Source organism: Mobula birostris, chromosome 1, assembly GCF_030028105.1.
Source record: "Mobula birostris isolate sMobBir1 chromosome 1, sMobBir1.hap1, whole genome shotgun sequence".
Classification (NCBI taxonomy): domain Eukaryota; kingdom Metazoa; phylum Chordata; class Chondrichthyes; order Myliobatiformes; family Myliobatidae; genus Mobula; species Mobula birostris.
Window position 1 is genome coordinate 81,860,494 of NC_092370.1, and position 27,052 is coordinate 81,887,545.

The window sequence follows — 27,052 nt, forward strand, 5'->3', positions numbered from 1 at the left end:
CCAGTGTATCTAAGTACCATCTTGCTCCTTGATTAACAGATCTGATTTTCATAAGTTTAACAATCTAAAACTTTCAAATAAGCTGATTGTGTCTGCATAATTGAAGATCTGAAGTGCTAAACATGTAAAAATAAGTCAAAGAAATTTGAAATAAGCATAGAATGTGGTATTTCATTTTTTTGAAATGTAAGGTATTTAAAATTCAGCTGGATTTCCATTGTTTCATGTGAAATTTCATCATGTTTCCTATACTTCTCATAAGAGATTAATAAAAAAAAGTGGGGATTTTGCTCCAAATGAAGATAGATAGCACTTCCTTACAGAGATTTAACTTTCTAGCAGATGTGTATTGCCTTTGCTTTTGTATCTGAACAAGAGCTGTAGATTGTCTTTGCCATGAAGTATGATTGAATTGATTTATTTTATTGTGACCAAATGACACCTTTTGGTAATGTATTCCTTATCAAAGTCATAATTGCTTTGATAAGAGATTCAGCATCACAGATGGAGCTACCTTTTAAGGTCTAAACTTGTGCTCACAGGAATGATTCTTGGGATGGCAGGACTGACACATGAAGAAAAAAATAGGCAAATAGGCTTGTTTTCATTAGTGTTCTGAAAAATTAAAGGGGATCTCAAAGAAATCCACAGTGTTTCATAGTTATAGTCATACTTTATTGATCCTGAGGGAAACTGGGTTTTGTTACAGTTGCACCAACCAAGAATAGAGTATAAATATAGCAATATAAAACCATAAATAATTAAATAATAATATGTAAATTATGCCAGATGGAAATAAGTCCAGGACCAGCCTATTGGCTCAGGGTGTCTGACCCTCCAAGGGAGGAGTTGTAAAGTTTGATGGCCACAGGCAGGAATGACTTCCTATGACACCCAGTGTTGCATCTCGGTGGAATGAGTCTCTGGCTGAATGTACTCCTGTGCCCAACCAGTACATTATGTAGTGGATGGGAGAAATTGTCCAAGATGGCATGCAACTTGGACAGCATCCTCTTTTCAGACACCACCGTCTCTTGAATACTAAGGTGGACAAGCCTACAGAAGAGACAAGAATTGAGAAACAGCTTCTTTGTGACATCTCTAGCCACAGGCAAGGTCCAGAAGGACTGGCGAGTAGCAAATGCTGTTCCTTTGTACAAATAAGTATAATCCTGGTAATTATAGACCCTTGAATTTTCACATTGAAGAGGATTCTTAGAGATAGGATTTTTGAGAAGTTGGAAAGGCATGGCCTTAAAAGGTTAGTCAGCATGGCTTTGTGCAGCACAATTCTTTCATTGCACTTTCAGAAATCAAACGTAAAGGGAAAGTACACTGTTAATGGCATACAGAGAAATCTTGGGGTCCATGTCCATAGCTCCCTGAAATTAGCCACACAAATTGAATGGGTTGTAAAGAAGCCATTTAGCATGCCTAGCCTTTATTAGTTGAGGCACTAAGTTCAAGAGTCAGGAAGTTAGGATGCAGCTTTATAAAACTACAGTTGGGCCACAACTAGAGGATTGCATTCATTTCTTATTGGCACATTAAAGGAAGGATGTGGGGAAGGTGAAGAGGTTTATTTGGATGTGAACTAGATTGAGGGCAAGTAAGGAGAGGGTGGACAAACTTGGGTTGTTTTCTCTAGAGCAGCAGAGTCTGAGTAGGTACCTGATAGGAGTTTATGAAGTTATGAGTGGTACAGATAGAGTGGACAACAGCTATCTTTTCCCAGGGTTGAAATGTCCAATACTCGAGCGCATACATTTAAGGTGAGGGGCGTAAATTGAAAAGAGATGTGTGGGGCAAGTGTCTGTTTTACACAGACTATTAAGTGCCTAGAATGACTACCAGAGTGATGATGGAGGTAGATGTGATAGAGGTGTTTAAGAGTCTCTTAGATTAGCACATGAATGTGCAAAGAATGGTGAGATATGGACCATGTGCAGAAAGAATGGTTAGTGAAGTTAAGCATTATTGATTCTGTTCAGCATAACATCGTGGGCTGAAGAGCCTCTTTCTGTACTGTGTTGTACTGTTCCATGCTCTATGAAACCCATAACCATGACCAAATAAAGCATGATTTAAAAAAACTGGAACATTGTTATTGATACTTCGGCTTCAGCTATCATGAAGTTGTGTTCTTTCAGTTGACACAGCATCTTTTGCTCCTCAGTTTTCTTTGGCAAGTTTTATATTTCTCTTCTGGAATCATGTTTTTTGGCAAAATATAAACTGCAAATGCTGGCTAATATTAGAGATTTAACAGCGGTACATGCTTCCTTTTGCAGGCAGAATCAGAAACAAGTTTATTATCTCTGACTTACAATATATGACATTGAATTTGTTGTTTTGTGGTAGCAGTATGGTGCAAAGCACAACCTTCTGTTTAATATAACTATTTTAAATATGTTTGCCTCAAATTACAGATATTTCACAAATCTTTTTGATCATTGCTGGAAGAACTGGTCATAAAATTAGTCTTCATAAAGAAATAATAAATCTCTGCAGTCCATGAAGAGCTTTGGTTAGCACTGGATTTGGTAAAAGATTTGCAATTTGCAATGTTGTAGACTTTTAATCAGAACCAGTGCTATGACCATGTCACCTTTCCGAACCCATCCCCCACCTAGTTCCATCTCCCATCATTCTTCCCTTTTTGGTTTTCACCTATCATTGACCTACTTCTTTCTCAACACTCACCTCTTTCTCTACCCCACCTAGTTTCTTCTGCTCATCACTCGTTTCCTCAATCTGATTTGACATATTACCAACCAGTTTCTGTTTTACCCCTCCCTCTAACCTCTTATACTGGCTATCTTCCCACTGCATTCTCAGTTCCAATGCAGTCGTTGTTTTTCTAGCACCTACAGTTTCCCACTATGGGATCTGTTGAAGATTTCTGGCATTCTCTAGTTTATGTCCTAAGTTAATATTGGGAGCTTGTAAGCATGAATCTCTTTACCCAAGAGGCATTTGGTTTGTTTGGATTGGCACCAAGACTGGCTGACTGTGTTGCTCTTTGCTTTGTGGATATCGGCAGATCTCTTGCCTGGTTAAAATCTGTTCCAATTTGGAATTAAGTGCTCTTACCTTCAGATGAGCAGAATTTGTTTCAAATGTTGTTAAAAGCAACTTTGTGACATAATCTTCATGGCACTGGAAGATTCTATTCATCAACAGCCAAACCCCTATGCTTTAGAACCCAAAATGGATGATTATATGTAAGCTTGCACACGCTGCTTCTGAAGATGTGGTCTTCAAAATAAAAAAATTGTACATCAAAAGATAACATTGCCTTAAGCGCTGTCAAATTGGCCAGTTGAACTCCACTTATCACTTGACTCTATTTCAATGTAACAACTTTCATCTCATAGCCTTGCCCTAAATTACTTATAAACATAGTGTCAGAGATTACGTAATACTAAACAGGATATTACCATTTTCTTTGTTCTAGCTATCATTTTATTACTCTAGTTGAAATGTGTACTTTGTTAAATGGATGTCAAGGGTTTTACCTATAGTACTAATACATCTAAACCTATTAATGAAACAGGAAACTTTTCATGCTTTGTGAAAATGCACTCTTGAACCTAAAATTTCAGAATGATGCATAAGAAAATAACATAGAATAGGAATTCAATCTGTTCCATTCAGGCTTATTCAAACCATTATACTTGGGTTCAAAGTTCAAAGTAAATTTATTGAAAGAAGATAATATATGTCACCATCTACAACCCTGAGATTCATTTTCTTGCAGGCATACTCAATAAATTCATAATGGAATAATAATCCTAATAGAATCAATGAAACACCAACGTGAGTATTCAACCAGAGTGTTAAAGACAACAAACTGTGCAAATACAAAATGAAAGAAGTAATATTAATAATAAAATGAGCAATAAATATTGAAAACATAGATGAAGAGTGCTTGAAAGTGAGTTGATAGGTTATAGAAACTTTTCAGTGATGAGGCAAATGAAGTTGATTGAAGTTATTCCCCTTAGTTCAAGAGCCTGACAGTTGAAGGGTAATAACTGTTCCTGAGCCTATTGGTGTGAGTACTGAGGCTCCTGTACCACCTTCCTGATGTTAACAGTGAGAAGAGAGCTGTCCCAGGTGGTGGGTGTTCCTGAGGATGGATGCTGCGACAGCACTCTGTGTAGACGTGCTCACTGGTGGGGTGGGCTTTGCCTATGGACTGGGCCATAACCACTAATATTTGTAGTGTAACGCTCAGCTATATTGGCTCGTATATATCTAGGGGAAACCCCGCTCGCCGCCCGCCTGGTCTCCCGGTTGTGTCGGTTGCTATACACTTCCCACCGAATTCAGCTTCAAACATCAATCATCAGCCAGCACACACTGTACGTTTTACCAATTACACTTTATAGATATTACTAAGTCTATGAAATTATGTAAGTTCAATACAAATAAAGGAATGGAAAAGGTGCCAGACTTATCAAAGTTCAATTTCTTTGTGCACACGTTAGAGCTCAGGACCCTCTTTGGGACCACCTGGACCCTGTTGACTCGCAGCTGGGGACGACCCGGAGTGATCAACCTGAGCCTTCCCACACGTCCGTCGTCCTCACGGTCTCTCCTCCGACTCCCCGCCAAAAGCCCCTGGTTCCCAGTCATATGAGACAGCATATCACCCCAAGAAAGAATAAATAACATGGACACCCATTGGCTAATAGTACCTCTGCTATCTGTATTAACCCAAGCAAATTTCTAGCTAAAGACTTTCTCAGCATTTAATATAACATAGAAACTATTTTATTTCACATACGCAGCAGTTTAAAGGATTAACATAACAAAGAAGCCATTTTAATTTTAACATAACAAAGAAGAAACCCTGTACAGTAGGATTTTCTATTCAAAGTCATTGGACATACCTGCCCGTGATGCAGCCAGTCAATATACTCTCCACTACACATCGAGTCATTTACAGAAGTGTGTCAAAGGATTAGATGTCATGCCGAATCTTCGCAAACTCTTAAGGAAGTAGAGGTGGTGCTGTGCTTCCTTTATAATTGCACTTATGTGCTGGACCAGGACAGCTTCTCCTAAATGATAACACCGAGGAATTTGAAGTTGCTGTCCCTCTCGACCTCCGAAGAGGGCTGGGTCATGGACCTTTGGTTTTGTCCTCCTGATGCCAATAATCTGCTCCTTAGTCTTGCTGACTTTGAGTAAGAGGCTATTGTTGTGGCACCATTCAGCCAAATCTTCATTTTCCCTCCTATTGATGATTTGTCACCACCTTTGATTTGGCCAATAACAGTGATGTCATCAACACACTTAAATATGATATTGGACCTATGCTTATCCTCATAGACATAAGTGCAAAGCAAGTAGAGCAGGCGGCTAAGCACATAGCCTTGTGGTGTTGGAGGAAACGTTGTCAATATGGATTTCAGCAAGGTATTTGATAAGGTACCCCATGCAAGGCTTATTGAGAAATTAAGGATGTATGGGATCCAAGGGGACATTGCTTTGTGGATCCAGAACTGGCTTGCCCACAGAAGGCAAAGAGTGGTTGTAGACGGGTCATATTGTGCATGGAGGTCGGTCACCAGTGGAGTGCCTCAGGGATCTGTTCTGGGACCCTTACTCTTTGTGATTTTTATAGGTGACCTGGATGAGGAAGTGGAGGCATGGGTTAGTAAATTTGCTGATGACACAAAGGTTGGAGGTATTATGGATAGTGTGGAGGGCTGTCAGAGGTTACAGCGGGACATTGATAGGATACAACACTGGGCTGAGAAGTGGCAGATGGAGTTCAACCCAGATAAGTCTGATTTGGTTCATTTTGGTAGGTCAAATATGATGGCAGAATATAGTATTAATGGTAAGACTCTTGGCAGTGCGAAGGATCAGAGGGATCTTGAGGTCCGAGTCCATAGGATACTCAAAGCAGCTGCGCAGGTTGACTCTGTGGATAAGAAGACATACGGTGTATTGACCTTCATCAATCGTGTAATTGAATTTAGGAGCCGAGAAGTAATGTTGCAGCTATATAGGACCCTGGTGAGACCACACCTGGAGTACTGTGCTCATTTCTGGTTGCCTCACTACAGGAAGGATGTGGAAGCCATAGAAAGGGTGCAGAGGAGATTTACAAGGATGTTGCCTGGATTGTGGAACATGTGTTATGAGAATAGGTTGAGAATAGCTTCAATGTCCAAAGCTTCAATGTTCATTTAGGAATCAATGGCAGAGGGGAAGAAGCTGTTCCTGAATCGCTGAGTGTGTGACTTCAGGCTTCTGTACCTCCTACCTGATGGTAACAGTGAGAAAAGGGCATGCCCTGGATGCTGGAGGTCCTTAATAATGGACGCTGCCTTTCTGAGACACCGCTCCCTAAAGATGTCCTGGGTACTTTGTAGGCTAGTGCCCAAGATGGAGCTGACTAGATTTACAACCTTCTGCAGCTTCTTTCAGTCCTACGCAGTAGCCCCTCCATTACCAGACAGTGATGCAGCCTGTCAGAATGGTCTCCACGGTACAACTATAGAAGTTTTTGAGAGATTTGTTGACATTCCAAATCTCTTCAAACTCCTAATGAAGTATAGCCACTGTCTTGCCTTTTTTATAACTACATCAATATGTTGGGACCAGATTAGATCCTCAGAGATCTTGACATCCGGGAACTTGAAGCTGTTCACTCTCTCCATTTCTGATCCCTCTATGAGGATTGGTATGTGTTCCTCTGTCTTACCCTTCTTGAAGTCCATAATCTGCTCTTTTATCTTACTGACGTTGAGTGTCAGGTTGTTGCTGTGGTACCATTCCACTAGTTGGCATATCTCAGTCCAGTATGCCCTCTCGATCTCTCTGTCTCTGGAGACAGCTTATCTACTGATGTCCATTATAAACTCATAAACTCTCACAGCTACCTGGACTATGCCTCTTCCCACCCTGTTACTTATAAAAATGCCACTCCTTCTCTCAATTCCTTTGTCTCTGCAGAATGTGCTCTCAGGGTGATGCTTTTCATTCCTCCTTTTTCAAAGGAAGAGTCTTCCCTTCCTTCACCATCAAGGCTGTCCTCAACAGCCTCTTTTCCATTTCACACATGCCTGCTCTTACTCCATCCTTCTACCACCCTACCAGGGATAAGGTTCCTCTTGTCCTCACCTACCACTCCACCAGCCTCCACTTCTAGCACATAATTCTCCGGAACTTCCGCCATCTCCAACGGGATCTCACCATCAAGCACATCTTTCCCTCCCCCCACTGTCTGCTTTCGACAGTGATCACACCCTACGCGACTTCCTTGACCATTCGTCCCTCCCCACTGATCTTCCTCCCGGCACTTATCCTTGCAAGCAGAACAAGTGCTATACCTGTCCCTTCACCTCCTCCCTCACTACCATTCAGGGCCCCAAATAGTCCTTCTAGGTGAGACGACACTTTACCTGTGAGTCTGTTAGAGTCATATACTTTGTCTGTTGCTCCCGGTGTGGCCTCCTGTATATCAGTGAGACCTGACGTAGATTGGGAGACCACTTCGCCAAATACCTAAGCTCCATCCACTAGAAGAAGTGGGATCTCCCTGTGGCCACCCATTTTAATTCCACTTCCCATTCCCATTCCAATATGTCAATCCATGCCCCTCTGTACTGTTGCGATGAAGCCACACTCAAGTTGGAGGAATAACACCTTATATTCTGTGTAGGTAGCCTCCAACCTGATGGCATGAACATCTTGAACTTCTGTTAATGCCACCCTCCCCCCTCCACTATTCCCCATCCCCTTACCCCCTCTCACCTTATCTCCTTGCCTGCCCATCGTCTCCCTCTGGGGCTCCTCCCCTTCTTCTTTCTTCCATGATGTTCTGTGGTCTCCTATTAGATTCCACCTTCTCCAGCCCTGTATCTCTTTCACCAATCAACTTCCCAGGTCTTTACTTTGTTCCCCTCCCCCAGTTTCATCTATCACCTTGTGTTTCTCTCTCCCCTCCCCCTACCTTTTAAACCTATTCCTCAACTTCTTTTTCTCCAGTGCTGCTGAAGGGTCTCGGCCTAAAAAGTTGACTGTGCTTTTTTTTAATCGAAGCTGTCTGGCCTGCTGAGTTCCTCCAGCATTCTCTGTGTGTTGCTGTAAATGTTTGTGTCTGTATTCCTCAGAGTTTAAAAGAATGAAGGATGACCTTTGAACATATAAGATCATGAGGGGGCTTGACGGGGTGGATGTTGAGATGTGTCACCAGTGTGAAAGTCTTGAACCCTGCTGCATAGTTGCAAAATCTTTGGAATTCTTCGTTCATGAGGGTGGTGGAGGCCAGATTATTGGATATGTTTAAGGTGGAGAAAGGTAAGTATTTGAATGATGAAGCAACTGATATTGGGAACTGGCACAGAGACAAATTGACAAGAGCATAGATTGCCCGTGATCTTATTAAATGGCAAATAAGGCTTGAGGGGTCTGAGAGATTCCTCCTACTCATATTTACTTGTGCTCATCTGTCAGAATAAGGGTAGGCTATTTCAAAGGAGCGGCGAGGCAGAGATACATCTTCACCAAAGGAGGCGTAAGGCACTCCATCCCTCCGCTAGCCTGCAAGAAGCCGTAGAGCAAGGTGTATCTTTTCAATCCTGGAGGTCTGAAGAGGACCAGTAATTAAGTTTAATAAAAAGCTGGGTTTAATAGATTTTTGGATATTCAGAGAATCAGGGGATATGGGGATAGTGCAGGAAAATGGGGCTGAGTGAAAAGATCAGTTATTTCTTGATGAATCCAAAACAGATCTTCCCCTGACTCTAGTTCTATGTTCCTCAGATAGATTGAGTGATTTTAAAAACTTGAAAGATAAATCACGTGAATGAAGTTATTTGTATCAAGATTCCTGTATGGAACAGCTATCTAATCATCTATGATAATCTGCGTTGTTTTACGGTGCCAGTGGCCTGGGTTCAGTTCCCACCATTACCTGTAAGGAATTTGTATGTTCTCCCCATAACTGCATAGATTTCCTCTGGGTGCTCTGGTTTCCTCCCGCAGTCCAACGAGTTACCAGTTAATAGGTTAATTAGTCATTGTAAATTGTCTTGTGATTTGGCTAGTGTTAAATAGTTGGGTTGTTGGGCTGTGTGGCCTGTTGGGCCGGAAAAGCCTGTTCTGCATTGTATCTCAAAATAAATGTAGAAGATTTGCAGTGACTGGAATTTTGTTTCAGTTATCGCCACTGTACCCAAGCTTGGAGCTCACTTGGAGTGAAAGCACAGAACAATATCTCTGGAAAGAAAAACAGAGCCAATGTTTCAAGTCTGAGAGCCTTTGTCAGAACTGGTCTATTCTGATGAATGGTCTCAGACCTGCTTCTCTTCCACTAGATGCTGAGTGTTTCTAGCATTTTGGTTTTGTTTGCATTTCAGATTTTCAGCACTTTTGGTACACAAACAACAAAAAAAAATCACATCAGTTCAAGAAAGTATTTCACCACCACTAACTCAAGGGTGATTAGAACTGGACAATAAATTCTGTCAAAACAGTCGAATGCAGCAAATTAAAAAAAAGATTGAGAAAGAGAGTAATCTTTGCAGTGGATTGTGTAGAAATTGAAACACAGTCTGAGCCACTTTGACCAAGCAAATGCTGTTTGTGTGAATCTTCAACAATGTACCGAATCCCATGTGTCCATCTGGTTTAAACTTTTTCTTATTTGCTTTTCTTTCCACTGTGAATCTAATCCATTCTTTTAAATTGACCTACAATACATTTCTGTCAATACCTCTTGAGAGTGCATTCCACTATCTCACAAACCATGTGTAAGTAAAAAAAGTTCGTCCGGCACCTATAAACTTTCCACCCTGTCTGTTCCTATTTTGCTCTTATTTTTAAACTTATCTGTCCATTACTTTGTCGTTATCTTCTCATTTTATAATAATACTTCATGGTATTATATATATGCTGTATATGTATATAAAGCTATGGAGTACCATTATAATATCTATATTTATACTGTAATAAACTATATATTTGTATTTTCTCATGAGATAATGAACTGTATTTGAACAAATCTGTCTTTACTGGTATATTCCAGATCTTGTCTGGTGTTCGCATTAGTTCAGCGTCAACAGTTTCATCTTAACATCAGATGATGGTCTTATTCAGAGGCTTGGGGTAGTGATGCAGTCATTTTTCCTGTAACATGTTGACCAGAGATCCGAACTGCTCTCATTGGTGAATGTAAAGGAAAACAGTACTTTGAAGAAAAACCTGGGAGTTTTCTTCACGTCTTGGTACATTAAATAATAGAGAAGAAAATTAAAATTAAGTGATGAGAAACTTTTCAGTGAAGAGGAAAATGGATAAGTATATGGTGAGGAAAAACTAGCAAACCTATGGAGAAAGGGCAAAAGTTGTAACTCTTGAATTGCTCAGGTAGAGAGCTCCTGTGGACGTGATGGGCAAAATGGCAAAATGGCTTCTTATTTGTGTCGTAACCAGTCTATAATCTTATTTAAAATTATTTTTGTTTCTTTTGTACACATTATAGGTTGAGGAAATGTGTTAACTGGTTGACATATTTCCTATATTATAAGTGATTGCATATAAAAAGGAGTTTAGGACTTCCCGAAATGTACCTTCCATAAATTAGCATGTAAAACAAAACATCAAAAAATGTAACTGTACCTTTCATTATATTGATTTTTACCTGCCACTAATTTGTCCATTGTCTACACCAGGAACAACCACTCTTCTTTATGACAGCTGTTCTCATTCTTTGAAGTTTGATAGGCAATACTGAGGCTATCCAAACAGATGGTCCAAGAGGTAAAGATTATCATAAATGAGAAGAAATAGAAAGCTGGAAAAGTTTGGGAATAATATTCTAGATTTTAGGACTTTTGCCGTTCTGGAGACATAAACACCAGTAGTGAAGCAAATAAATTTGGGGTGGTCAAGAGTATGTGATCAGAAGAGCACAGATTTATCATGCTGAATGAAATTACAGAGAGATGAAGGGTATGACCTTCAGATAAATTTGAATCCGGAGATGAATCAGAATCAGGTTTATTATCACCGGCATGTGTCATGAAATTTGTTAACTTAGCAGCAGCAGTTCAATACAATACATAATATAGAAGAAGGAAATAAATAAATGACAGTATATGCATATTGAATAGATTAAAAATCATGCAAAAAATGGAAAAACACATATTAAAAAATGTGAGGTAGAGTTCATGAGTTCAATGTCCATTTAGAAATCAATGGCAGAGGGGAAGAAGCTGTTCCTGAATCGCTGAGTGTGTGACTTCAGCTTCTGTACCTCCTACCAGATGATAACAGTGAGAAAAGGGCATGCCCTGGATGCTGGAGGCCCTTAATAATAGATGCTGCCTTTCTGAGACACTGCTCCCTAAAGATGTCCTGGGTACTTTGTAGGCTAGTGCCCAAGATGGAGCTGACTAGATTTACAACCTTCTGCAGCTGCTTTCGGTCCTGTGCAGTAGCCTCTCCATACCAGACAGTGATGCAGCCTGTCAGAATGTTCTCCATTGTACAACTATAGAAGTTTTTGAGTGATTCGTTGACATGCCAAATCTCTTCAAACTCCTAATAAAGTATAGCCACGGTCTTACCTTCTTTGTAACTACATTGATTTGTTGGGACCAGGTTAGTTCCTCAGAGAACTTGACAGCCAGAAACTTGAAGCTGCTCACAGTCTCCACTTCTGATCTCTCTATGAGGATTGGTATATGTTCCTTCGTCTTACTCTTCTGGAAGTCCACAATCATCTCTTTCGTCTTACTGACGTTGAGTGCCAGGTTGTTGCTATGGCACTATTCCACTAGTTGGCGTATCTCACTCCTGTAGACACCCTCTCGATCTTTCTGTCTCTGGAGCAGATTTGTGTAACTACTGACGACCAATTTCCCTTAATTTCACACTTACTAAGTATGAATAAAATTACCAAACCGTATTTTTCTTTATAGACTATCATTATTGTAAATTACAAGTAGCTGTAACATAGTAATTGTGGGGCTGGGCAAGCGACCTAAATGTTATGAGTATAAATCCTACCATAGCAAGCTGTAAATCTGGTAATTTGTGGGTTTGCTGGTGCTAGTTAAAATGGCTGTAAACTGGTTCATTAGTGCCTTTCAGATAAGAGACCTGTCATTCCTACCTGTTCTGGCTTTCCTGTGATCTGAGGTCCAGAATACATGGTGGACTTTCATGTCACATGATGAGCTAGAAATGCCAATAAATAGACTTGCAAATATCTTCAAAATCAGGGTGGGGGGACACCACCCCCACTCAGAGCAGATGCATTTTTGTTACTGACACTACAACATAAAGATGACTTTGAAACAAATGAATGTTCAGTGACCGTTTATTGAAAGTATTAAGATCAAGCAAAGCAATTCTCAAACAGATGATTAAAATAGACTTTTTGTTTATCAAGTTGGCATAAATTTTGAACAAATACTCCATATTATTTTGTGATCTTTGCTTTATTTTGGGAGAAATAACTAAAATGAGTAGCCATGTACTATTAAAATATGGTACTTTCTGCCCACACAGGAAAATTATAGCTTCCATGCAGATATTTGTATCAGCAAAATTATTGATAGTTGGAAATATTTACTAATAATTAGTAATTTTCACTTCACTACAAATTCAAGAAAAATCTTAATTAAGATGATTGGCAACACAATTATAGTCAAAGAATCATTCACAGACTATATTCCAGACCTATAAAACATGACAAATTGCCTTGATTCACCCTGAACATTATCAAATGCCTGTTTAAAATAATTTTCATTGTTACGACTTAAACTGAAATAACACCAATATGGGTTACTTTATGCTGGAGGTAGATTAAGTTCCATACTTTATTTAAAAAGAAATACATTAATTTTTTTCTTCAATTAAATATTTATCTAAATATTTATTCAATTACGTACAAACATTTGTATTTATTTCAATTAAATATAATCTTTGTTGGTTGACAATTGATGATAAATGTGTGCTTCATCATTAATGTCAACATCCTGTGAATAAGTGGGGGGAAAATCTGCCGACAATCCTCAACCATGCCTTTATCACGTCCAATTTTGCTAATCTATTGCTCTGTTGACACCCATCTCCACCTCCAATAATGATCAGCACATCATCTTGGCCGTCAAACTTAACGTGCTCCTAATCCTATTTACCTTGCACTCTGGGTGTTGTGTTGGTGATAGAAATTTCTTGCAGAAATTCCACTGTTGATAATTGGGTTGAAATATCCACCCATTGCTTGTCATTTATTTCCTAGGTATTTACAGCCGCAATACAACCCATCTCTGTAATTACTGCACTTCTATTCTGCATTGTTGTTGTTTTACATTGTACAACCTCAATACTCTGTTGTAATGAATTAATTTGTGTGACCATTATGCAAGACAAATTTTTCACTGTACATGTGACAATACTAAACTAATTTACTAATTATTATATAGAAATATAAATGGTCTGTAATAAACATCGAGCCTTCCTCTGAGCAATTTGTTACATAAGGAATCAGAACAAGAATATATTTTTAAAAGTCTTCAACTTGTACTTTATTAAATGTGGGCTCTAGGTCATTCATCACCAATAGTTAAAATGGAATTCAAGCTAAAAGCAAATAGATGCAGGGAATGTTTGCAGTAGTTTTCGCTCACATATGTTTACCAGAGCTCATGAAATAGAATTCAATCTACAGGTGAGATCATCACTTTCAGTGGCATTTATTTTCCATTTATCTTGCCTCATCGGACAGACGTTATATTTGGAGACAGTATCTTCTGAAGGTAGCTTTTAAAAATGAAAATGGCTGACTGTAAAGTCATATCCTTCAAGCAAATGCTGTGCTATATATATAATATGTCATATGATATGCAAGTAAAGCAACTCTGGGTTATGCATAGGTTATTTGCATTAGAAATTGAATTTTTTTTATTGTTGGTGCATGTTTTTAAAGTACTAATATGTGGATTTGTGAATTTCATTAACCTGCAGTTTACTACTTGTTTTGTTATATTCTCCACTGTTTTTCTGCAACTATATTTGTCAAATATAACAGAATGATGTTTGTGATGCCCATTGAGGAATAATTAACTTTCTCACTAGTATACTCCAGTTATTCCACTGTGAAATTAATATATTTTACTTTTAATGCCTGTAAACTTATTGTCGATAGCTTCCATCCTAATGAAGCAATATTTTTATTGCTAGCTTTTCTATCTGCATGTTTGAAATTGGAACAGTGTAATGACTCAATTCTACAGTTCCTCCCCCTGACAGACTTACATTCCTGAGAACTATTCGTAACCTGAACAGTGCATAAGTTAGAAATGTTTCCTGTCAAACAATATATTTGATTGAGACATAGGGCATCCAAAGGTAATGTCCTGGGCATTTAACCAAACCATCCAGATATTGCCACAAACTGAGACCAAATTCCCACACAGCAGAAGATGCCTGCAGCTCCATAGCAGATGGCAAATCCATCCCATTGGTTTTCCAATGCCCATTTGTACATACAGAAATCGGGCATGAATAATCTTGGGAGAATATAACCTGTATATAATGAGTAGCCAGGTAAGGCAAAGGTTAAGTTAGTAGAGTAAATAGTTAACAAAGTGACCCTATCAGTAAATACATTGTGTGGTTTATTAATAAACTAATTAGTTTGAGTTAAAGAGGAAGCTTGCAGTCACAGCAAAACTATCTCCATTTCAAAATCTCTCAAGTCTGAAACAATATGGACTTTGGACTCAAGTTTTCAGAAAATTTTAAACGAGATTTTGAAATGATGCAATTTTAAACAAAATTAGATATTGTCCTTACCTAAAATATTTGATATTTTTTCTCTTTAATGATCTGATGCAGATTTGTGAAGAAATAAAGTTTAATTAGCAGAAGAAGGATCCTTGTAATTTGAAGGCACTGTACTTTCCATAGCAGTGTGCAAAAATGTCAAGGTTAGATTTGATGGGTATTGTCATGCACACTTACATTAAACCAATTACTATTGTTGAGTAGTGCTTATCACAAACTAGAGATCGATCCTTCCTTTCAAGTTACTTTCATAGATTGTTCAAAGCTATTTTGTAGTGGTAGCTAAATGCAATCACGGTACTGTTCTGAACTTTAACATTTTTGAGACTGAGAAGGAAGGTGTGTTTTCTATCAGAGTTCATTAGTTTAGATGGATCATATGTTTGTTTGTGATATCTATTTCCATTGAGATGGAACCCTGTTTACACTGTTTGGTTCCTGCTTGGCTCAAGCTCCACTGTCCCGTTGAGGAACGGTCTGTGCAAGCATAGATGCATGCACAGATTTTCTTCCAATAATTAGGGATGCTTAGAAAGTTTGGACTGGAAGAAACTTTGAACTAATCACTTAACTAAACATTTGAACTAATCAATAAGTTAAGGTATTTTAAGGAGGCCATTAGGCCACTTTTATAAACTAGGCATGGTGACCACTCCAGCTTGTACTCAATGAAGTGCTGAAACGAACCAATGTGAGACTTGTGCCTCCGGAATTAGGTTGTGCTTCATATCCAAATTTACACTGCAGTGCCATAGTAGAATGCACTTGAAGTGTCAGATTAATTTACTGCCCTGTGTTGCAGGTTTAACTGTCTTCATTATCTGCAGCTATCATTCAGAGCAATTTGCAAGTCTGAATATTTTGAAAATTAAAAACTGCTTCACAATGTATTTTTGAAAAGATTGAAAGTTAAGCCTGTGCTGATTTTTTTTGCAATTTATGTAATTTTGTACAAAGCTCATACAGTTATATACGAATACACAGTTTGTATAACATTACAACTAAGTGTGGAGAAATAACTCCACTATCTAGAATTCCTAATTATTTAAACACAGCAGACTACTTCATTTGCAATTTTCTTTTATTAGGTGTGAAATCCCAGAATCCATTGCCAACTCTGGAGGGTTCTATCCAAAACATTGAGTTGAAATTCTGTAGCACATCATTGGTAAAATGTGTTTCGGGGACCATGGGATCAATAAAAGCTTGTGCCAAAGCCCCAGGTATGTGCAGCTGGAACATGTAAAAGTTTATTGCCTGAATAGGAGAATTGACTGATCTCTTTATAAGGGAAGTCACTGAAATTAGAGTTTGCTTGTCTGCCATGAATCAGCTTTCTCTCCCAAAGGATGTGTTGTTTTGCCAGTGGATAATCTTATTGTGTTAAAAGTTCTACTTACTATATGCAATGATTAGGCAGTGAAAATAATAATCTTATTTACAATCTGGCTTAAACTGCTTTGGAGTTTGTTTGTATTCCCTGAAGTTTCACTGTTAAAAATTAATGTATAATTTTTTGATGTACAAGGCTGTCTTAAGGTCTGTGCATGTGGCGTGCTCCACTTAATTAAAGCAGTACATTTAGTCATGTTCTTGCAAGAGAAAATGGTTTAAAATGACAGCAGTTAACATACATTCAGAATTGCGTTGATTAATTTAAATTAACTTTGGTTAATCATCTCTATTAAATACAGTTTCAATTTTAACACATTTCATTCAAATTCTTATATACATCCGCAAAACAATTCTATAATCTAAGTAGAGAATAGTTCCTTCCATACCCATGTAAGCCATAAAGTTTAATAGGTCAGTAACTTGTCGTATGTTATTAAACACTAAATGCTTGATGTGAAAATAAATATGTATTGAAGTCCATCTCTCAATTCAAAAGAGCTGAATTTCAGACGTGGAGTTCAATAGGTAATTACCACTACATTGCTCATTTATAATGTAAAGGAGAGAAGAGATTTGACCCTTTTTCTTGGAGTGGTGTCAAATTCTAGAAATGGTGACTATTTGAATTCTATGTTCAGTTTACAAAGTTCAAAGTAAAATTTACTATCAGAGTACATACATGTCACCACATACAATCCTGAGATTCTGTTTCTGCGGCATACTTAGCAAATCTATGGAACAGCAGCTGTTAGCAATGGACAACTGTGCAAATACAGATATAAATAAGTAGCAATAAATAACAAAAACATAAAATAACAAGATAAAAGAGTCCTTAAATGAGTGTAGTTATCCCTTTTTGTTCAAGAGCCTGATGGCTGAGGGGTAGTAACTGTTCTTGAACCTGGTGGTGTGAGTCCTGAGGCTCCTGTATATTCTACCTGATGGCAGCAGCAAGAAAAGAGCACGGCCTGGGTGGTGACGATCTTTGATAATGGATGCTGCTTTTCTACGGCAATGTTTCATGTAGATGTGCTCAAAAGTTGGGAGAGTTTTAAAACAATAATGCTTTAAAATGTATTATCTAGCATTTGTATTTTTAAGTAGTTTCATGAATAACAATGACTTTATTATGAGAAAACGCCAAATAGATGGTACATTGGATTATCATAAAGATCTAAAATGATGAGATTAAACTCTTTCTTATAGATAGTTGTTGGTGTGAAATTTTAATCATCTTCACCTGTTTCTTAGTGACTGAACTCAGTGTGAAACTTCTCTCCTATCTTTATATAAAGTTTGCTGTAGGTTTATGAATGATTGCCAGGATGTCTGACTTCACAAGCGGGAAACATTTCAACTGTCCAACTGAGCTTAATGTTTTGAAATTAAGACACCTTGAAGAAATTAGATGGAGTTTGGGCTTCTCCATGTGCTTCAAATAACAGTGCTGTGTTTCTTCTGAGATTGACTTTTTTAATGGAAGTTAAGTTGAAGTTGCCTTTCCACCATCTACAATGCACAGGCCGGGAGTGTAATGGAATTCTCTCCACATGTGATAAGGAATTCAGTTCCAATAATACTTGAGTCATGACACTGTCCAACGCAAGCACCCTGCTTGATTGGCACCCAATCCATATGAAGTGTGTTCATTGTTTTAATCTATTCTCTCTCTTCAACACCAGCCATGTACAAAAATATATTGCCATTACAAAACCAGGCTATTTCACCATCATTTTCTAAACCTTTCACCACTACCACCACAATAAATGAGAGAAACAAGCAAAATAAATGCTGATGTTGTAATCTGATACAGAATCACAATTGGATACAGAGGAGATTGCAGATGCTTGAATCTAGAGCAACAAACAATTTCCTGGAGGCTCTTCGCAAGTTGAGCAGCACCTCTGGGGCAAAAGAGTTGTTGACATCTTGGGTTGAAACCCTACATCACACTGAGGTAGAGGAGAGGGATAATGACATGAAGGGGGCCAATAGGTGATTGGTGAACCAAAAGAGATGGAAGGATGATAAGATCGAATCAGGTAAAGGAGAGGGAGGGGAACGTTCTAGATTGAGGCAGAATAAGAATCAGGTTTATGACGCTTAGGTATACTGTATCATGAAATTTGGTCAAGTAGATGATATATGGAGAAAGACAAAAGAAAAGGCAGGGAGTCAGGAGAGGAGAGGGGAGAGGACAGCAACAAGTATATCCCTTTGGTACTGCTGATGGGGTAGATTCCTTATCAGGCCACAGGAGCAGCAACTTAGGTCATGGGCAGTGTTGCTGGTTCTGAGGCTCAGCAGGGAGGGGTAAAGTCAGGCAGAGCGATCGTGATAGGAGACTCAATAGTTAGGGGGATGGGCAGCAGATTCTCTGGCCACAAAAAAGAAGCCAGGATGATGTTTTGCCTCACCGGTGCGAAGGTCAAGGACATCTTTGAGAGACTGCATAAGATTTAAAAGAGGAAGGGTGAGCAGCCAGAGGTCATGATGCTCATTGGCACTAATGACATAGATAGAAAGGGGAAATAAGGAGTTATGGAAGACCTCCAAGTTAGTAATCTCTGGATTACTCTCAGTACCAGATGCTAGTCACGGTAGGAATAAAATAATAGTACACATGAATGAGTGGCTGAGGGAGAGGTGCAGGGGGCAGGGTTTCACATTTATGCATAATTGGAATCCCTTCTGAGGAAGTTACTGTATGATGTGTACAAAAAGAGCGGGTTACACCTGAACCTGAGACCAATATTCTTGTGCTCCAGTTTACTAGAGCTGTTGGGAAGGGTTCAAACTAATTTGACGGGGATGGAAACCAGAGTGATTAGGCTGACAGTGGAGCAATTGGTGCAGAAGTTGATACATTGTGTAGTGAGACTGTGAGGAAGGACAGACAGATGATAGGGCAAAATTACAGTCTCTGGGATGAGCTGAAGTGTAACATGGGGGCAGAATTGAAAATGGTGGTGAATACAGGACTGAAGGTGTTACACTTGAAAGCATGTAGTATACGGATTGAAGCAGATGTCCTTGTAGTGCAATTAAAGATTGACAGGTGTGATGTTGTGTGCATTACTGAGTTGTAGCTGAAAGAAGATCATAGTTGGGAGCTTAACATCCAAGAATACACCTTGTATCAAAAGAACAGGCAGGTCTTTTCAATACAAGGGTTGGGGTGGCTCTGCTGGTAAAAAATGAAGTAAAATCCTTAGAGAGGGGTGACATAGGATTGGAAGATGTAGAAACATTGTGGATGGAGTTAAGAAACTGCAACGGTAAAAAGGCCCTGCTGGAAGTTATATACAGGCCCTTAAACAGTATCCAGGAGATGGAAAAGGCATGTAATAAGGGCATTGTTATGATAGTCATGGGGGATTTCAATGTGCAGGTAGATTGGGAAAATGAGATTGATGCTGGATTCCAAGAGAGGGAATTCATAGAATACCTATGAGATGTCTTTTTCGGGTAGCTTATGGCTGAGCCCACTAGGGGAAAGACAATTCTGGATTGAGTGTTGTGTAATGAACCAGATTTGATTAGGGAGGCAGTGATCATATTATGATAGAATTTACTCTACAGTTTGAGAAGGAGAAGATAAAGTGGATTACAGGGAGTTTACAGGGGCATGAGAGAGAAGCTGACCAGAGTTGATTGGAAGGGGACACAAGCAGGGATGATGGCAGAACAACAATAGAATGTCTGGGGGTCAATTTGGAAGTTGCAGGATAGATAGATCCCAAAGCAGTATTCAAAAGGGAGGGTGAGGCAATGTGGCTGATAAGGGAAGTCAAAGACAGCAAAAAAGCAAAAGAGATGTAGCATATGAAATAGCACAAAAATTAGTGTGAAGTAGGAGTGGGAAGCTTTTAAAAACCACCAGAAGACAACTAAAAGAAAAATGAGTGGAGAAAATACGAAATATGGAGGTAAGCTAACTAATGGTATTAAAAGAAGATACCAAAAGATTTTTTAGACATATAAAGAGTAAAAAAAGAGGCAAGAATGGATATAAGACTTTGTATAATGATGCTAGAGTGGTAGTAATGGTGGACAAAGAAATGGCAGATGATTTTAGTAAGTATTTTGAGTCAGTCTTCACTGTGGAAGACAGCAGCAGTATGCCAGAAGTTCATGAGTATTGAAGGCAGACGTGAGTGTAGTCAGTATTACTAATGAGGTGGTGTTTGGGAAACTGTAAGATCTGAAGGTAGATCTGAAAGTCACCTAGACCAGATGGATGGATCACCAGGGTTCTGAAAACAGTAACTGATGAGGTTGTGGAAGCATTATTAATGGTCTTTCAAGAATCACTAGATTCTGGAATGGTTCTGGAGGACTGGAAAATTGCAAATGTCAATGCGTTTGTTGTTTACTTGGATTTTCTGAAAGCCTTTGACAAGATGCCACATATGAGACTACTCAAAATAATAGCCCATGGTATTACAGGAGAAATACGTGCATGGATGGAAGATTGGCTGAATGGTGGGGGGGGGAGGGGGACAAAGAGTGTGAATAAAGGGGTTTTTTGCTGGTTGGCTGCCAGTAACTAGTGGTGTTCCGCAGGAGTTGGTGTTGGAACTTTGTGACCAAGTTTGCAGCTGATACAAAGTTACGTGTTGAGGCATTAGGGAACCTGCAGAAGGATTTGGACAGATTGGGAGAATGGGCTAGGAAATGGCAGATGGAATATAGTGTAGGGAAGTCTATGGTCATGTACTTTGGTAAAAGGAATAATGGCATAGTCTATTTTTTAAATGGAGAGAAATTCCAAAAATCAGTGGTGCAAAATGATTTGGGAGTCCTATTGCAGGATTCCCTAAAGGTTAACTAGCAGGTTAATTTGGTGGTAAGGAAGGAAAATGCAACATTATTTTTCTTTTTGAGAGGACCAGAGTATAAAAGCAAGGATGTAATGTTGAGACTTTATAAGGCATTGAGGACGTTTGGGTTCATTATCAATGAAAAAATGTGTTGACACTGGAGAGAGTCCAGAGGACGTTCACAAGAATGATTCTGGGAATGAATGGGTTAACATATGAGGAGCGTTTGATGCTCTGTGCCTGTACTTACTGGAATTTAGAAGAATAAGGGGCGATCTCATTGAAACTAATCAAATATTGAAAGGCCTAGATTGAGTGGATGTGGAGAAGATGTTTCTTATATAGTGGAAGTTCAGGACCAGAGGGCACAGTCTCAGAGGGACATCCATTTAGAACAGAGTGAGGGGGAATTTCTTTAGCCGGGGGTGATGAATCTGTGGAATTAACTGCGTTGGAGGCCAAGTCATTGGGTAGTCATTGGGATTGCACAGTTTTGTTCCTATGTCTTATAGTCTTATGGGAGGGTGAATGTGGAGATAACCTAGAGGATGATCATTGGCCACATGAATGCTACCAGATGAGAAAGAAAGGAAGGTGATAATGGAAACCATTAGGGGAGAGTTGAAGGGTGATGGAATCAGAAGTAGACAGGGAATTGGAAGGAGAGGAGGAAGACGAAACTGGATGATTGGGTGTTGGGCAGTCGAGTAGTATGGGAAAGGGTACAAAAATGGAAGGATCAAAGAGAAATGAAAAGGAGGGAGAGGATGGGCTGGCAGGAGAATCGGTGGATGCGAGGGTTCCCTGAAACTGAAAAATCAATGTTCATACCTTTGGGCTATAAGCTATTCAGGTAGAATATGAGTTGTTGTTAATTTAGTTTGCTTTGAGTTCCGCCCTGCGGTAGGGAAGGCTGAGTATGGGCTTGTTGGTGTAGGAATGAGAAGAGGAATTGAAATGGCATGCAACTGGGAGCTCGGAATAGTCACTGTGGACAGAATGCAAGTGCTCTGGAAATGCAAACAATGGCCTTGATATATAATGCCATTTCTGTTTCCTCATCATCAACACCCTGGAAGTCAGCACTGAACAGGATCTCAGCAGGACCACCTGCATAATACTGTGGCTACTTCAGTTGGGCAAATCTACTGAGCCTGAAGTGATTCACTTTCTTACAATACAAATTATTGACTTGTACACATGCAAAGTATCATAAGAAATGAAACAAATTCTGGAGCAAACTATTTGTTTGCCAGTTACTCAACTGACTAGCTTAAAAATCCTCCAAATCCACCACCTTTATGTTGTAGTGAGGATATGTACAGTCATAATGGCAAAAAGTTCCCATGGTTTCTGTGGTACTACCTCCCAATTTGTTGCCACTGTCTAGAGCCATTGACATCCATACGGTAATAGTGCAACACTGCAAGTATTCAGGCCCCTTGGCTCATCCAGTGTGTGCTGACCATACTGTCCACCCAACTAGTCCCAATTTCATGTAAACAACAGGAATTCTGCAGATGTTGGAAATTCAAGCAACACACATAAAAGTCCTGATGAAGGGTCTCGGCCTGAAACGTCGACTGCACCTCTTCCTAGAGATGCTGCCTGGCCTGCTGCGTTCACCAGCAACTTTTATGTGTGTTGTCCAATTTCATGTGTTCAGCCAATATCCTTGTAAGCCCTGTTCCTCCACGTAGTTACATATCCAGGTGTTTCTCAATTGATACTGTTTTATCTGCTTCACAGCAGCCACCTTCTGACTTGAATGTTTAATGTTGTTCTACTGTAAGTTCTAGGTCACTATCCTGGATCTTCTTCAAAGACAATGTTCACATGAGTGGCATCCCCAGATAGTCTGTGGTAGTTCAAGTGAGTATCCACTCAGCATCTGTTCGTGCACAACCAGGGAATGTCCACAAAATCACCACACAAGTGAAAAAGTTAATAAAACAATAGACCATATATAACAAGAATTCATATATTTCAGATTTGAATATACAAGCCACTAATGTCCAGAGACTTATTTTTTCCTACTCACCGGACTGACTGAAACTTCAATACGCTAAATGGACATTGAATCTTTGGACACTACCTCACTTTTTAAAATAGTTCCATTTTGCACAATTTTTATAATCTATTCAATATATGTATACTGTAATTGATTTACTTGTTTATTTCTTTATTATTTTTATTTTATTTATTATTTTTTCTGTGCTAGATCATGTATTGCATTGAACTGCTGCTGCTAAGTTAACAAATTTCACGGCACATGCCTGTGATAAAATACCTGATTCTTATTCTATCTCTGAATGTTTAACCAGCCTCTCCCCCACCATCCCAATAAAAATTCAAAGGATGAATCTTATTTATCTTTTTTCTCTTATTTCATTCAAATATTCTATTTCCTTAGTTTTTCAGGTATATTTGGATTTATCACATTTCTCTTCTGTTCTGCTTTGTCTTCTTTACATTCTTTTACTCTTTTATTTCTTTCTCTCAAGGATTTCTGAGAAATCTCTGAGGTTTGATTAAATAGTTCCGAATCTAAGTGGAATCATTCCAGGATTTTAGATAAACATTAGTGGCTTCTGATCGAGTATTGGACAGTACTTAGTTTCTGTTTTAAAAGTTGGGTGAACAATTGATACCATAAATGTATTGCTTTGGTGTGAAATAATGATACTCCAAGTCCTGTGATCCCAGTGTGAATAGTTGCCTCAGCTGCTGAGACTGATTATTCATTTGTTTGTGAAATCTGCCTTTTCAAGTGGTGGGTGGTCATCTAGTACTGCAACAAAGATCTTAATCCAACATTCTATTCAAATTGTTGGTTTAATAACTCTACTGAGATCTAAATATTTAGTTTATTTTCATGGTGCTTTGCTCACGTTGGGGTTTTTTAAAATCCATTATAACAGTACATACTGTCCCTAGATAGAAACATAGAAAAATAGAAAACAGGTGCAGGAGTAGGCCATTCAGCCCTTCAAGCCTGCACCGCCGTTCAGTATGATCATGGCTGATCATCCAACTCAGAACCCTGTACCAGCCTTCCCCCCCCCCCATACCCCCTGATCCCTTTAGCAACAAGGTCCATATGTAACTCCCTCTTAAATATAGCCAATGAACTGGCCTCAACTGTTTCCTGTGGCAGAGAATTCCACAGATTCACCACTCTCTGTGTGAAGAAGTTTTTCCTAATCTCGGTCCTAAAAGGCTTCCCTTTATCCTCAAACTGTGACCCCTCGTTCTGGACTTCCCCAGCATCGGGAACAATCTTCCTGCATTTAGCCTGTCCAATCCCTTTAGGATTTTATATGTTTCAATAAGATCCCCCCTCAATCTAAATTTCAGAGAGTTTAAGCCTAGTCGATCCAGTCTTTCATCATATGAAAGTCCTTCCATCCCAGGAATCAAGCTGGTGAACCTTCTTTGTACTCCCTCTATGGCAAGGATGTCTTTTCTCACATTAGGGGACCAAAACTGCACACAATACTCCAGGTGTGGTCTCACCAAGGCCTTGTACAACTGCAGTAGTACCTCCCTGCTCTTGTACTCAAATCCTCTTGCTATGAATGCCAGCATACCATTTGCCTTTTTCACCGCCTGCTGTACCTGCATGCCCACTTTCAATGACTGGTGTGTAATGACACCCAGGTCTTGTTGCACCTCCCCTTTTCCAAATCGGCCACCATTCAGATAATAATCTGTTTTCCTGTTTTTGCCACCAAAGTGGATAACCTCACATTTATCCACATTAAATTGCATCTGCCTTGAATTTACCCACTCACCTAACCTATCCAAGTCACCCTGCATCCTCTTAGCATCCTCCTCACAGCTAACACTGCCGCCCAGCTTCGTGTCATCCGCAAACTTGGAGATGCTGCCTTTAATTCCCCCATCTAAGTCATTAATATATATATTGTAAACAACTGGGGTCCCAGCACTGAGCCTTGCGGTACCCCACTAGTCACTGACTGCCATTCTGAAAAGGTCCTGTTTATTCCCACTCTTTGCTTCCTGTCTGCCAACCAATTCTCTGTCCACATCAATACCTTACCCCCAATACCATGTGCTTTAAGTTTGCACACTAATCTCCTGTGTGGGACCTTGTCAAAAGCCTTTTGAAAATCCAAATATACCACATCCACTGGTTCTCCCCTATCCACTCTACTAGTTACATCCTCAAAAAATTCTATGAGATTCGTCAGACATGATTTTCCTTTCACAAATCCATGCTGACTTTGTCCGATGATTTCACTGCTTTCCAAATGTGCTGTTATCACATCTTTGATAACTGACTCTAGCATTTTCCCCCACCACCGATGTCAGGCTATAATTCCCCGTTTTCTCTCTCCCTCCTTTTTTAAAAAGTGGGGTTACATTAGCCATCCTCCCATCCTCAGGAACTAGTCCAGAATCTAAAGGGTTTTGAAAAATTATCACTAATGCATCCACTATTTCTTGGGCTACTTCCTTAAGCACTCTGGGATGCTGACCATCTGGCCCTGGGGATTTATCTGCCTTTAATCCCTTCAATTTACCTAACACCACTTCCGTACTAACATGTATTTCCCTCAGTTCCTCCATCTCACTGGACCCTCTGTCCCCTACTATTTCCGGAAGATTATTTATGTCCTCCTTAGTGAAGACAGAACCAAAGTAGTTATTCAATTGGTCTGCCATGTCCTTGCTCCCTGTAATCAATTCACCTGTTTCTGTCTGTAGGGGACCTACATTTGTCTTTACCAGTCTTTTCCTTTTTACATATCTATAAAAGCTTTTACAGTCAGTTTTTATGTTCCCTGCCAGTTTTCTCTCATAATCTTTTTTCCCCTTCCTAATTAAGCCGTTTGTCCTCCTCTGCTGGACTGTGAATTTCTCCCAGTCCTCAGGTGAGCCACTTTTTCTGGGTAATTTGTATGCTTCTTCTTTGGAATTGATACTATCCCTAATTTCCCTTGTCAGCCACGGGTGCACTACCTTCCTTGATTTATTCTTTTGCCAAACTGGGATGAACAATTGTTCATCCATGCGATCTTTAAATGCTTGCCATTGCATATCCACCGTCAACCCTTTAAGTGTCATTAGCCAGTCTATCTTAGCTAATTCACGTCTCATACCTTCAAAGTTTCCCTTCTTTAAGTTCAGAACCTTTGTTTCTGAATTAACTATGTCACTCTCCATCTTAATAAAGAATTCCACCATATTATGGTCACTCTTACCCAAGGGGCCTCTCATGACAAGATTGCTAATTAACCCTTTCTCATTGCTCAATACCCAGTCTAGAGTAGCCTGCTCTCTAGTTGGTTCCTCGACATGTTGGTTCAAAAAAGCATCCCGCATACATTCCAAGAAATCCTCTTCCTCAGCACCCTTACCAATTTGGTTCACCTAATCTATATGTAGATTGAAGTCACCCATTATAACTGCTGTTCCTTTATTGCACACATTTCTAATTTCCTGTTTAATACCATCCCCAACCTCTCTACTACTGTTAGATGGCCTGTACACAACTCCCACCAGCGTTTTCTGCCCCTTAGTGTTATGCAGCTCTACCCATATCGATTCCACATCGTCCTGGCTAATGTCCTTCCTATCTATTGCGTTAATCTCCTCTTTAACCAGCAATGCTACCCCACCTCCTTTTCTTTCATGTCTATCCCTCCTGAATATTGAATATCCCTGAATGTTGAGCTCCCATCTCTGGTCACCCTGGAGCCATGTCTCTGTGATCCCAACTATATCATATTCATTAATAACAATCTGCACTTTTAATTCATCCACCTTGTTACGAATGCTCCTTGCATTGACACACAAAGCCTTCAGGCTTGCTTTTACAACATTCTTAGCCCTTATACAATTATGTTGAAAAGTGGCCCTTTTTGATTTTTGCCCTGGATTTGCCGGCCTGCCACTTTTACTTTTCACCTTGCTACTTTTTGCTTCTACCCTCATTTTACACCACTCTGTCTCTCTGCACTTGTTCCCATCCCCCTGTTGTGAAC

General features: G+C 39.5%; 1 protein-coding gene across 14 annotated transcripts in view; it reads left to right on the plus strand.

Annotated features, from left to right (window-relative positions):
• Positions 1 to 27,052, plus strand: part of LOC140197714 (intermembrane lipid transfer protein VPS13B-like) — a 1,066,299-nt gene that overhangs the window by 349,081 nt on the left and 690,166 nt on the right. For all 14 annotated transcript variants that reach the window (XR_011886009.1, XM_072258131.1, XM_072258103.1 and 11 more), the window contains exon 18: positions 15,912 to 16,046. Coding sequence is in view for 13 of the 14 variants with exons in the window: in XM_072258131.1 (XP_072114232.1) it covers positions 15,912 to 16,046 (135 nt within the window). In the remaining variant the exon portion in view is untranslated. The remainder of the gene's footprint in view (positions 1 to 15,911; positions 16,047 to 27,052) is intronic.